The sequence below is a fragment of the Rattus rattus genome, chromosome 3 (assembly GCF_011064425.1).
Source record: "Rattus rattus isolate New Zealand chromosome 3, Rrattus_CSIRO_v1, whole genome shotgun sequence".
NCBI classification, from domain to species: domain Eukaryota; kingdom Metazoa; phylum Chordata; class Mammalia; order Rodentia; family Muridae; genus Rattus; species Rattus rattus.
The window spans coordinates 16255180-16267927 of NC_046156.1; the positions used below are offsets into that span (position 1 = coordinate 16255180).

Genomic DNA, 12748 nt, shown 5'->3' on the forward strand with positions numbered 1-12748 from the left:
CTTCACGCTCTGTACTCCAGTGCAGTGGTGAACTCTTCACGCTCTGTACTCCAGTGCAGTGGCGAACTCTTCACGCTCTGTACTCCAGTGCACTGGTGGACTCTTCACGCTCTGTACTCCAGTGCAGTGGCGGACTCTTCACGCTCTGTACTCCGGTGCAGTGGTGAACTCTTCACGCTCTGTACTCCAGTGCAGTGGTGAACTCTTCACGCTCTGTACTCCGGTGCAGTGGTGAACTCTTCACGCTCTGTACTCCAGTGCAGTGGTGAGTGCTTCACGCCTGTACTCCAGTGCAGTGGAACTCTTCGAGTGCTGTGCCTGTGCAGTGGTAGGTGCACGCTCTGTACTCCAGTGCAGTGGTGAACTCTTCACGCTCTGTACTCCAGTGCAGTGGTGAACTCTTCACGCTCTGTACTCCAGTGCAGTGGCGAACTCTTCACGCTCTGTACTCCAGTGCAGTGGTGAACTCTTCACGCTCTGTACTCCAGTGCAGTGGTGAACTCTTCACGCTCTGTACTCCAGTGCAGTGGTGAACTCTTCACGCTCTGTACTCCAGTGCAGTGGTGAACTCTTCACGCTCTGTACTCCAGTGCAGTGGCGAACTCTTCACGCTCTGTACTCCAGTGCAGTGGTGAGTCTTCACGCTCTGTACTCCAGTGCAGTGGCGGACTCTTCACGCTCTGTACTCCAGTGCAGTGGTGAACACGCTCTGTACTCCAGTGCAGTGGTGAACTTCACGCTCTGTACTCCAGTGCAGTGGTGAGCTCTTCACGCTCTGTACTCCAGTGCAGTGGTGAACTCTTCACGCTCTGTACTCCAGTGCAGTGGCGAGCTCTTCACGCTCTGTACTCCAGTGCAGTGGCGAACTCTTCACGCTCTGTACTCCAGTGCAGTGGTGAGTGCTTCACGCTCTGTACTCCAGTGCAGTGGTGAGCTCTTCACGCTCTGTACTCCAGCGCAGTGGTGAACTCTTCATGCTCTGTACTCCAGTGCAGTGGTGGATGCTTCACTGCTGAGGACTTACCACAGTAGCAAGCAGAATCTGGAATTCTCAGTGCCCAAGTTGCATTGGAATTCTTTTGATCTTGTAGTATCAGGAATTAAACCCAGGGCTTTGCACATTCTAGAAAGAGGTCTATCAGTAAGCTACGTTCTCAGTCCTTAAGAAACGATGCCTGTTCTCTTGACTGTTCTTCTGTTGAAGCTGTGCTGTGGTAAGCGAAGAGGCTGGGGATAGGGTCAGTGAGTTGAGGGAATAGTTGTCTAGTGTGTGCGAGACCATGGTCCAGTATCCTTCCCCGAACCACGTGTACATGTGTGTGTACACACACATGCACACACACACACTCTCTCTCACACACATACACACTCTCTCACATACACACTCTCTCACACACACACAAACTTACACAAACACAAACTCACACTCACACACACTCTCACACACTCACACACACACACAAACTCACACACACGTACACACACAATTAGCTAGTTGTATAGGAAGATGATTAATGGTTTTCAGTGTCTTTATAAAAATAAAGGCTACAGGATTTCCTTGATCTCTTTCACCTATTCTGGTTTTATTAACAAGTTCAATTGATTATAGCATAATGTTCTGCCTTTTCTTCTGTTCCTTGCCTCTAAGAAACTCTTCCTCAGTCCAACCGGACAAACTTTAATTTGTGAACTGTCCTTGAAATGCTTGCATGCAGTGTGCTTCAGGCATTGCTGGGGAGGTGGGAGTTACAGAGTGGGCGGCGGTAGCCAGGATTCATTGCTTGGGCCCTCCTCTTTCTTTTATGTAGTGTAGTACTTAGGTGATTATCGAGAAACCTGCTGGATTTCAGTGTAGTCTGAAACAGCAGGAGGATAACATGGCCCAAGAGTTTTTGTAGCCCTCAGACCTTTGCTGTAAGTGCCACAGAGGAAGCCTCACATTGACAAAGTCAGGAGCTGGCGCCGAAGCCCACATTTCTGAAACAGTAAAGTGTGGACGGCTTCCCGAAGGCTTGTTAGACGTGCAGAATTCCAGGTACTCACTGCTCCAGACCCGCTGTGTGGGAATCCGCCTCAACAGGAGTTCTAGGTGGTTCGTTTGGCACTTCTAAGTCTGAGAGTCCATCAATCTGACCCAGCCTCCTGGGCTTCCCCGTGTTAAAGGACACGGGTTGGATGTGCCAGTCAGCCTCTGGATGCTTCCGGTTCATGCAGACCATCCTTAGGGTTGTTTGGGGGAAGAGGATGCCTGCGGTGTACGTCTGACTCCCGTCTCTGTGATTCCCCGTCACATCCACTCCGTCTGTGTGCCCTGTCCTCTCTGTCACCCACCCTCTGCCACAGCATTTCCTTAGACTTTAACCCAGCAGCACCTTTTCACTTCCCTCCCGAACCACCCCGTCCATGCTAGGTCTCAGCTTCAGAAAGCAGAGCTGAATTTCTGAGGACGCCTCCAGCTCTGAAAATCACACCTCCTTGCCTCCCCCACCCCATGTGTGTATGCATGTTCTGCCTGCATGTGTGCATGTGCCGTGTGCGTGGCTGGTGACCGCCAGAAGAGGCCGTCGGATCCCCTGGAGCTGAGTGTGAGCCTCTGTGTAGGTGCTGACAACCCAACCAGGTTCTCTGAAAGAACAGCCAGTGCTCTTACCACCGAGCCATCTCCAGCCACTCTGGCTTTTGGTAGAAATACCGTCATTGGTTTTCACGGGACCCAACATAGTTAACCACGACAAGGACACTTCCTGTCGTCATGCAGCTCATCCTTCACTCTGTCTGTTTTCATTCTGCCTAGTGCTCAATTGAAAGAACGAATAGGAAAGACCTCAGGAACCCCCTTCACACTTGTACGTGTATGGCTCACTGTGTTACTGTCATTTACATCCGTGTGTCAGTTAATAATGTGTCCCCTTAAACGTAACCTGCCCCAGGACTGTTTTTCCCCAGTGCTTCTGTAGGAAGCAGCTGTAATGGCCACAGCCCGAGGTCAGTGCTGCAGGGTAGGTCCGTGTAACTCAGATCTAAACGTCGATGAAGGACTTCGTCGGAAGTGTAGGCTCTGACTTCCGGGACTGAGGCCACAGCACGCCTTCCCTGCCGTGTAGACCAGTCCTTGCCATCCCTGGGTGTGTGTGTAGTCTCCAGAAGAGAGTCCTGACCGGCTGCTGTTCATTGTACAGATTTGATTTCCTCTGAGAAATTGTACAGCTGCTGACACACAGACTCTTTAACTGCTTGTTTTCTTTTTTAAAACTTCGCTCTCATTCTTTAAAAATAATTAATGTACACTTTCGGAATTTTTCATGTTAGATTTTTGTATACTTCCAATTCCAGTCAATTAAGAAGTACTTGGGAGCTGAAGAGTTACCTCAGCAGCGAAGGGTGCCTTCTGCTCCTTCACGGGGGCTCAGTTCAGCTCCCAGCACCCACATCAGGCCGCTCCCATCAGTAACCCCAGCTCCGAGAGCCAACCCTGCAGACACCTGCAGTCACGCTTACATTGCACAAACCCACACATGAAGATCAAAACAAAATCTTAGATACTTGGATAATTGAGATGTTTTTATTTGATCAAGTTTATTTTAAAATATCTTACAGTTGGGCTGGAGAGATGGCTCAGTGGTTAAGAGCACTGGCTGTTCTTCCAGAGATTTTGAGTTCAAATCCCAGCAGCCACATGGTGGCTCACAGCCATCTGTAATGGGATCTGATTCCCTCTTCTGGTGTGTCTGAAGAGAGTGTCAGTGTACTCACATACATAAAATAAATAAATCTTTAAAAAAAGATCTTAAAGTTAATTATCTTTAATCTTTTGTTGGTCATATTTTGATTTGTTGGGGCATAAATAAACGAATGACTTTTTTAAGTGATTGCTTTTTGAATATCATGTCAGAGAGGAAAATATGTAATACACAGAATGAATTGGGTATGTGGAACTGTGTAAGCCCAGGCCTTGGGAGGCAGTGGCAGAAGGACCACGACTTTGTCACCCTAGATGTGACGAGCGTGAGGCTAGCCAGGGTTATGAATCCCTGTTGGTAAAACACATGTATTCATACACACAGAGAATGTATTCCTTAGATTGGAATGTTGCTTGCTTTTTCAGTGTATATTGTTGATTGATAGGGAATGTATTTTTTACTATGTTTTATGTCAACTTGACATAAGGTTGGCTCATCTGGGAAGAAATCAAGAAAATACCTCCCTAGGATTGGCCTGCACAGAAGTCCATGGGCCATCTTCGTGATAGATGACTGGGTGTGCAGGCCCACCCTGTGGGCAGCACCACCTTGAGTAGGTGGTCCAGGACTGAATAGAAAACAAACTGAGCAAGTCAGGAAGAGCAAGCCAAGAAGCAGCATTCTTCATGCCTTGTTGTGCTCTCACAGAGACTCCTCGGGATGGACCGTCAGCGAAATAAACCCTTTTCTCTTGTGTTTGCTTATGGTCATGGTGTTTTGTCACAGCAATAGAAAGCCTGTTAAAGATGCAGGGCCCTCTAGAGTAACACAGTAGGAAGAAGGAAGACACACATTTTACATTTTATTATGTATATGCATTATAATTAAGGGGACTGGGTCGGAGTGGTTAAGAATACTTGTTTTTCTTCAAATAACCTGAGCTTGGTTCCCAGCACCCACCTTGTGCAGTTCATATCTCCCATACCCCCAGCTCCATACCTATGTCTTCTGTGCATATATACATATATATATAGAAACACATGTGTATAAATAGCCTTATAAAGGAGAGTGAGTGTTAGGATGTCTCATACATCCTGTCTGGGGAGTCCAACAATGGCCGCCGTCACACTGGAGCCTCAGAGAACCCTACAACTGCTCAGTTGTCCACGAGGCTGTGCCTCAGGAACCCCAGCCTGGCTCTGAAGGTCAGGAGGGTCCCTGGAGAGCAACTGACCTTCCGTTCAAGTCTGAAGCCCGAAGAACCCAGGGTTCTTGAACAGCCACAGGGTTAATGAACTCTCCAGCAAGGTGCAGAGGCGAGGGGCAATGCAGCCTTTCCCCAGGCCTCCTTCCATCTGCATCTAGTGCAGATCAAACCCTGCAGATAAGCTCATCCAGAAATCCCTTAAAGCTGTGCCGACCGCTTATCTCTTACTGATTCTAATGTAGTGAGCTGGCAACAACAATTTACCTTCATGGGGGTGAAACACCGCCCTTCCCCCCTCCCCCCCTGCCCCTCGCAGCCACCTACCACCCCGTGTGTGCAGTGAAAATCCACTGCACCGTACATGGGTGTGGTAACGTGGTACATGCAGACTGCACTGACTGTTCTACCCCGAACCTGTCTCCCAGCTCCGTAAGTGCCTGGGTCCTGTCCCTGAGTGGGAGGTGTCTTGCTGTTGACAGAATCCACTTTCTTTACTTTGCAGTGAGGTGATGAGACTGTCCTTCCTCCCTCCCTTTTTAGGTGCGCTTTGTAAAGAATATAACCAGCTGGAACGAGATGAAACCAGGCTTCTATCACGGACACATATCTTACTTGGATTTTGCAAAGTAAGTAGCATCCAAAATGATGTACTGAGGAGTGCTTTGTCGCCGGCCGGCCTATGCGCTCCTTGAAGTGTTAGGAATACACAGATGGCCACTTTTAGACGGGTGATTTAGTCCTTCCAGTGCGTTACTGCCCTCTAGTGTTCATAACTCCACACGTCTCGAGCTAATTACAACAGTTCACGTTCTGTTAGGGATTTTGTGGCCGTTCCTCACCTGGACTGGAGTACAGGGAGTGTGCAGTCAGTCAGACTGAGAGGACAAAGAAACTCTCCCTCGGGTTTCGGTACCCTAATAGCTTTCCCTTGAACCACTGTGTTTCAGCTTTGAAATTGACGAGGTATAAGGGGAGACTTTAAAAGCCAAGCATTTTCTTTCATGTTTGAATGTGATTGTGTAAGTCACAGTAATTTTGTCTTAATTCTCCTAAGGAAAAGTTCAAAGGACTACGGAGTACAAACTGCTCAAAAGCCCTTGCATCTTTAAGGAGTAATCAAAAAACTGGTTAAAAGGAGTAGGTCTAGGCACATGATCCACTTGAGTGTTCTCCGTGGAACGCATGGTGCCATTACGATAAAACCCCACATCCAAGTGCTCTGCTAATAACGCTGTTAACCTCAGAGACAGCAGGGTACGGATTGTTGACGTAGGTCCACCTCAGCAGCTGTGTCAACTTTAAGTGAAGCTCAGTCTCAATTCCACTTTGAGGTTGGCAAAGAAGAAGAACAGAAAGGCAGGCCGTGGGGCCAGACAGTGGGAATCCTAGCTCCTCTGAAAATCATACAATTAAAGAATTCCCCAAATATTATCTTTCAGCAACATTGTAACTTTAAATGTATACTTCTCTATAAATAATTCATACTGTAATATTGAAGGGGTTTTATAGGCGGCTTTAAAATAAACTAAAAGTTCTCTCTGCAGAGGCCCGGACCAGTTTCATAAGCTTCACTCATGTGTATACGTTCCCTGAGGGCCGCACTACTCTTCCCTATGGGTTTGTTACCCTCTCACCTGAATGATTTGGGGCCTTTTTTCCCCCTCTCTCTACAGGGCCTGGTTTCTAATACTGGAGGTTTTCATTGTTAAAATTATATATTGAGTACTGTTGCTTTGGGCACAGTCTAGTATGTAGAACAGAGCTCTGGTGTTTACTGAAGTACTTGGACTTGAAATGGATAAAGCATTTAAAAAGAATAATCTTATTAAACACTGACCTCAACACTGGCTTTGAATAATTCCATAGCAGCTCATGTTACTGGAAAGAATAGTATATTTGTAAACATTTTAATAGAATAACAATTTTAAACGAATAGCTTAACAGAATCAATTAGGGATATGGTTGGATGTGTCTTCTAGTGTATAAGTCAGGAAACATTGTAGATGTGCCCATTCCTTAGCTGAATCACAGAGTCCGTGATTGAGGAAGAAGAGAAACCACTTTTAAAGTGTTTTATTCTTCAAAGCATGTTACTGAACGGAGAACAGTGGGGTATACCTGTAATTTTAGTTACCAAGGAGGCTGGTACAGGAGAGTTACATGTTTGAAGCCAGCCCAGGCACATTTACCCATCTCACATTAGGAAGATGGCTCCATGGGTAAAATCACTTGCCTCACAATTATGAGGACCCAGGCTTGAATCCCTAGAACCCATGTAGAGACCAGGCATGTACCTCAGGCATCTATATATGACCCCAGGGCTCATGTGGGGGACTGAAGTGGCAGTGTCCCTGGAAGCTCACCAGCCAGCAAGCCTGCTGGCAGCAGCAGTAAAACCCTGTCTCAAAGGAAGGACCAACTGGAAAGGTTGTCCTCTGACCGCTGCACACCAAGACACATGGACCCCTGTGTTCACACCCATAGCACACGCACAAGGCAGTGACCACTGTACACCACCACACATGGACCCTTGTGTTCACACCCATAGCACACGCACAAGGCAGTGACCACTGTACACCACAACACAGGTAAATGGTTTTTAGTGTAAAAACAAGTACGTTTCTTGAGCTATGGCTCTGTAGTAGAATAGTCACCTGGTTATGATAGAAGCCCTGGGTTTACTCAGTCCCTGTTACTACCACACACAAAAGCACTGTGTGGGTGTTAAGAACACTGGCTACTCTTCCAGAGGGTGTGAGTTCTGCCCCCAGCATCCACATTGTGACTCACAGACATGGTACACAGATACTCATCCAGGTAAAACACCTTACACATAAACAAGTAAGGTCTCACGAAAAGGACAGAGAAGGAAAACAAGCCCCTGTGTTCTTGGCAGGAATCCCTTCAGTTACTTGCCATAATAGAAAAAATGGTAAATTCATGAGGGGGAAGTGTTTAATTTTTCAATTTATTAGACAGATAAAAGATTGAAACATAGTTGAGTTTTCTGAAAACCCAGGGAAAGAATGTGGGAAGTAACAAGTGGAAGATCCTTTCTGATTGGGCTGACTGCTAAGGAGTAACGCTTATTTCAGTCGCAGTCGAGTCCTGCCTTTGTGTTTTTTCTATAGTATTAGGACAGAAGAAGAGAAATGTCTTTTCCCTAAGGGTTTTGATTTGGGGTCTATCTTGCCCCCTTTGTTAAACCCTTGTGATTTTTTTTGAAGCCTTCTACCTGTTCTGCACTACCTATAATGCTCAGTTGTTCTTTGCCTTCTTCCTAATGGTGAACAGTTTAGAGATGTTGAGCTTTGACAAATTAATGCCATTGACTTTAACATTTTCCATTTTAAAATTAGATAGTTTGGACATCTTCAAGATTAATTGATTAATATCAAATTAAATGCGTAGTAGTCTACACAGTAGTTCTTAAGGAATGAATTCATTGAACCCCCTTTCTTTCTAGGGTGAGGAGATTATGCTTTACTGAAATTGAAAGTATTTATAGCCCTTCTATATAAATGTGAATTGTCATTTATCGGTAGCACTTAGTGAGTAGGAGTCATCCTGACATGATTGTCATCGATAGCACAGCATCGTCAGTGAGGTCAACAGATGCAACAGGTCATTCAGTTTTTCAAACTACCTAGAGGCAGTCTGCCACTGGTATGAGCCATCTATGGCCAAGAGTTCCACATAAGTGTGTCATCACGTGATAGGACATACGGCTGTTCTTAGCCAGACTTAAGCAGACTGAATGGCTGGCAAGATGGCTGAGGGGGTAAAGACTCCTGTCCCCAAGCTTGATGAGCTGAGTGTGAGCCCATTACCCTTGTGACAGGAGAGAAGCTTTTCCTGCAAGCCATGTTCTGCCCTCACACATGCGCAGGCGCACAGCAGCAGCAACAGTCATTGTTTTAAAGACTGATGCTTGAATCTAACTGCAGAAGCCTCAGAATGCAGCTTCTCCCAAAGGCCTTCCTCCAGCCTCGCCTCTCTGAGACCTCAGCCAGCATCAGGCTCCTGCACACAGCAGGCGCCTGCATGTGCCCTCAGTTTAAAGCTGTTGTTGGTTTTTCTACCCAGGCTATGCAAGTGGCTGTAAGGAAATAATGCCAATGTCCGCTCCTTTTGTGCAGTGCATGTCTGGCATGCATACATTTCTGAAGGGTGGTCCAGCAGCCTGCTAGTAGGTAGGTAGGTAGGTAGGTAGGTAGGTAGGTAGGCAGGTAAGTGGGTAGGTGGATTAGAAAATAGTCACCTGGACTCTTTCCAGGAGACCATTCTCGCCAGTCAGTAGTCTGCTGTCCTTGAACAGATGAATTTCTACCCTTCCTCCCTGGCCAGGATTAAAGGAATTTGCTTTTCTCCCCATGTAAGCTATGTAGTCAGCAGAGGTTAAACCGTAAACCCTGTTAGCTTTGTCTCTCACCCGGCTGTGCTGTGTGTCCCAGATGCCATTTTTACTGTGCCCGTTTTCTGTTCTAATCCCTTGCCTCCAGTCCTTTATGCCTATATAACCCTTCTGCAATTACAAGTAATAGTCCATTCCTGTTTCAGAATGAGTTCACAGAGTACCTCACTAAAGTCTTGCTTCATACATAATAAATGCCACCCAGAGTGTTCACAGACTGTACATTGATTAGGGAGAGGTTTGTAATGGGCCGCGTCCTGTTTCCTAGCCCCTGGTCCATGCGTCCAAGACTAGGGAGACAAGGAGGAGTGCAAACATTCTGCGTGAGGTCTAACTCACTGCTGAATGGAAAATGGAGGAGCGCCATGCCCTGTGTTTTCCCTGCTTGCACTTCTTACCTGACTGTCTCTTTAAGCTCAAGTGCTTCCTGAGTATTTCCAGTGCCTCCCTGCTGGGTGCCTGCTCACAAAACTTCCTGAGTGGATAGTTCCCACAGTCTATCCACGCAGCTCACCCTGAGGCCTGGGTGCTGCTCGCACTTGTGGTAAAGTCCTGTGCTCTGCAGCTGCAGCCTTTTTGTAGCCTCCACCACTCCTGAGGTCATAGTGCTTGCTACACGTCTACAACATTCCTTGTTGCTGGTTTCTGGACACTCAGAAGACACCGTGCAGCTGGGGGTGAGCATTAACAAGTCAAGCCCAGAGTTGATTTCACCTGAGCCTCATAGCTCACAGGTACTGCAGGTGCCTGACGAAGGCTGCTAGCACTGTACACAGTGGTCATCGGGGTCACAAGAGTGTGTCACAGCCAGCCATCTTCAGTCTGAACAGTAGCCATTCACCTCTGAACAGACTGATCATGGCACTTCTCTACTGGAACCCTCCAGTGGCCTCACAGTTGACTCACAGAAATGAACGCTCAGAGCGGCCTACAGGCCCACACGCCTGCTCTCCCCAAAGCTCCCAACCTCCCCTTGCTGCCTTTCACTCTCCCCATGCTGCAGCCACATTCTTCTTCCTCCAGACAGCTGGCACTAGAAGCTTCAAGACCGTCATCCTTAGGGGTTCCCTCTTCCCAGAATGCTTTTCCCCACCACATCTACATGTGTCCCTTTCGCATATATCATCAGTGATGGCTTGGTGAAAAAAGGCTCTGAACTGTGTTCTCCAAAACGTTAGCCCCAAAGGAGCAAGGTCTCTTCTTTCTTTCCCTTTTTTTAAAAATATTTTTTAATGTTTATTTATGTATGTATGTGAGTACACTGTAGCTGTCTTCAGACGCACCAAAGAGGGCCTTGATCCCATTACAGACGTCAGAGCCACCATGTGGTTGCTGGAATTGAACTCAGGACTTAGGGAAGAGCAGTCAGCGCTCTTAACCGCTGAGCCATCTCTCCAGCCCCCTTCTTTCATTTCTTTCTGCCCTTCCCCCCCCCCACACTGTTGCAGCTGTGCAGTCTAGAGTATTGCCTGGCATATGTTTGGAACACACGTGCACACGCACACGCACACAAATGGGGCGAGGCTGTAGGAGGGAAAAGCCAACAAAGAGCAGCATTGTAGATAAGGGTGAGCAGGGTGGTTTCTGGGATGTGGTAGGAGCAGGCCTGACTGTGTAGACGTATAGCTTCTGCCTAGAGTAGAATTGAAGAAAACATTAAGTAAGGTGCAAGATAACGGAGGAGTTGGGATGGGGTTGGTGCTGTTGGTTTGTGTGTGTGTGGAGGAGGGGGTACTAGGGATGCAGTCTAGGCCCTGGACATGATGGGCAAGCGACACCCCAAATCCCAGATGATTAGGTTTGATTTCAGCTATCAACGAGGTTTCTTTCAGGTTTCTGAAGAGCGGGTAATCTAACAAATGGTGCTTTAGGAAAACAGTTGAGAATTGGTAGGTGAGTAGACAGGGGAGACCTGGACACAGGACAGTCTTCTGTCGGGCACTGCAGAGGTCAGGTCCCTTTTTCTGGGGTTTGACAGTAGTTTGTTCTCTGCACTGCTATTGTGCATCAGGTCATCTCCCTCCCCGTTTAGTAGGTAAAGACAGTGGCCTGGCAGCGAGTCCTAAGGTGTGTGTCTCACAGGCTGGTTGGTTCTAACTGGATTGTAAATGTAGTGTTGATGTTGCTATTTCAGCAGGTCAGCATTTGTTAAATTCCTGCGGGCTTGTGGGATAGCACTGGCAGGTAGATGCCACTTTCTTAAGAAAGCTGGGCAGGTGTCCTCATAATCTGGGTGCGTGGAACACCTGCCAGTTTCTACAGAGTACGTGGAAGGAGGACCTCCGTGGGAGGCCTAGAGTCAGGCCCGGCAAACGTGGGGTTGGAGTTGTTCATGGTGTGCCCAGTGATGGGGTCAGACACGTCCTGAGTGCCGCACAGGGTCCTGGATGAGGTACCACTGATAGGCTCCCTGGAATCTGGTCTCCAGCCTCACTGTGCCATCTTCTCAACATAGGCTGTGTGGCTGCTTAAACTCCTCAGTAAGTAGAGGCATAAATGTGCCACTGAGGCGTAGTGTGGCTGGAGCGGGCCTGCCAGGCCCACACACCTCAGGGTCTCTACAAGGCCCAGTCCTTCAGGACAGACTGCCTCCTTACTCCTCGAGGACATAGGTAGGTATTCTCTGTCATTTCTTGAACTGTTTTTTATTTGCTTTATTGCATCCTAAATATGAAATATTTCTCAGTCTTCACGTGCTCAATTTTATTACCTCCCTATACCACAATACTTTAGACTTCTGCACGTAACTTCAGGCCGTGCCTGGACTGATGAAAATGCTGACCTCATCACTGGATTGTGTGTTTCAGATTCGGGGTGAAGAAGAAGCCGATTTATATCAATGTCATCAGGGACCCTATTGAGAGGCTAGTTTCCTACTATTACTTTCTGAGGTTTGGAGATGATTACAGACCGGGACTAAGGAGACGGAAACAAGGAGACAAGAAGGTAACGTGCTTGCTGCTGACCGCAAGTGTGCGCTTTGTTCAATGTTGACAGTTTGGAAGGAGCCCAGGACTGCACAGAAGCAACAGTGAAGAGTCACATATCATTCTGTCTTCTTATAGTCTGCTGTATACGTCGTCCCCAGTGCTGTGTCAAAATGCCTGACAACAACAGCTTACGGAGTGGAGGGGTTGTTTCAGTTCAGTTTGAAACAGTCCGACAGGGCAGGGAGGCGTGTAGTGGGAGGGACAGGAGAGGCAAGGAGGCTGGACTGATGAGTGCTGGGCTCTACTAGCTCCTTCCCCTTCTGTTCAGTCCAGGGCATGTGCACGTGTGCACAGGCACACACACGTACACACATGCACACGCACACGCACTGGCACGCACACACATAAACATTCGTGCACACACATAAGTGCTACACATGTTCAGTTATACCTCCCTGGAAATGACTTCACAAGGCCAGAACTTCGTGCACAAGGTGATTAAGTTGATCATCAATAT

The 12748-nt window shown here is 47.5% G+C and overlaps 1 protein-coding gene across 1 annotated transcript in view; it reads left to right on the forward strand.

Annotated features, from left to right (window-relative positions):
* The window catches only part of Hs2st1 (heparan sulfate 2-O-sulfotransferase 1), a 140257-nt gene that overhangs the window by 107610 nt on the left and 19899 nt on the right, over positions 1-12748 (forward strand). The window contains exons 3-4 of the mRNA XM_032897235.1: positions 5428-5513; positions 12109-12247. Coding sequence (XP_032753126.1) covers positions 5428-5513; positions 12109-12247 — 225 coding nt within the window. The remainder of the gene's footprint in view (positions 1-5427; positions 5514-12108; positions 12248-12748) is intronic.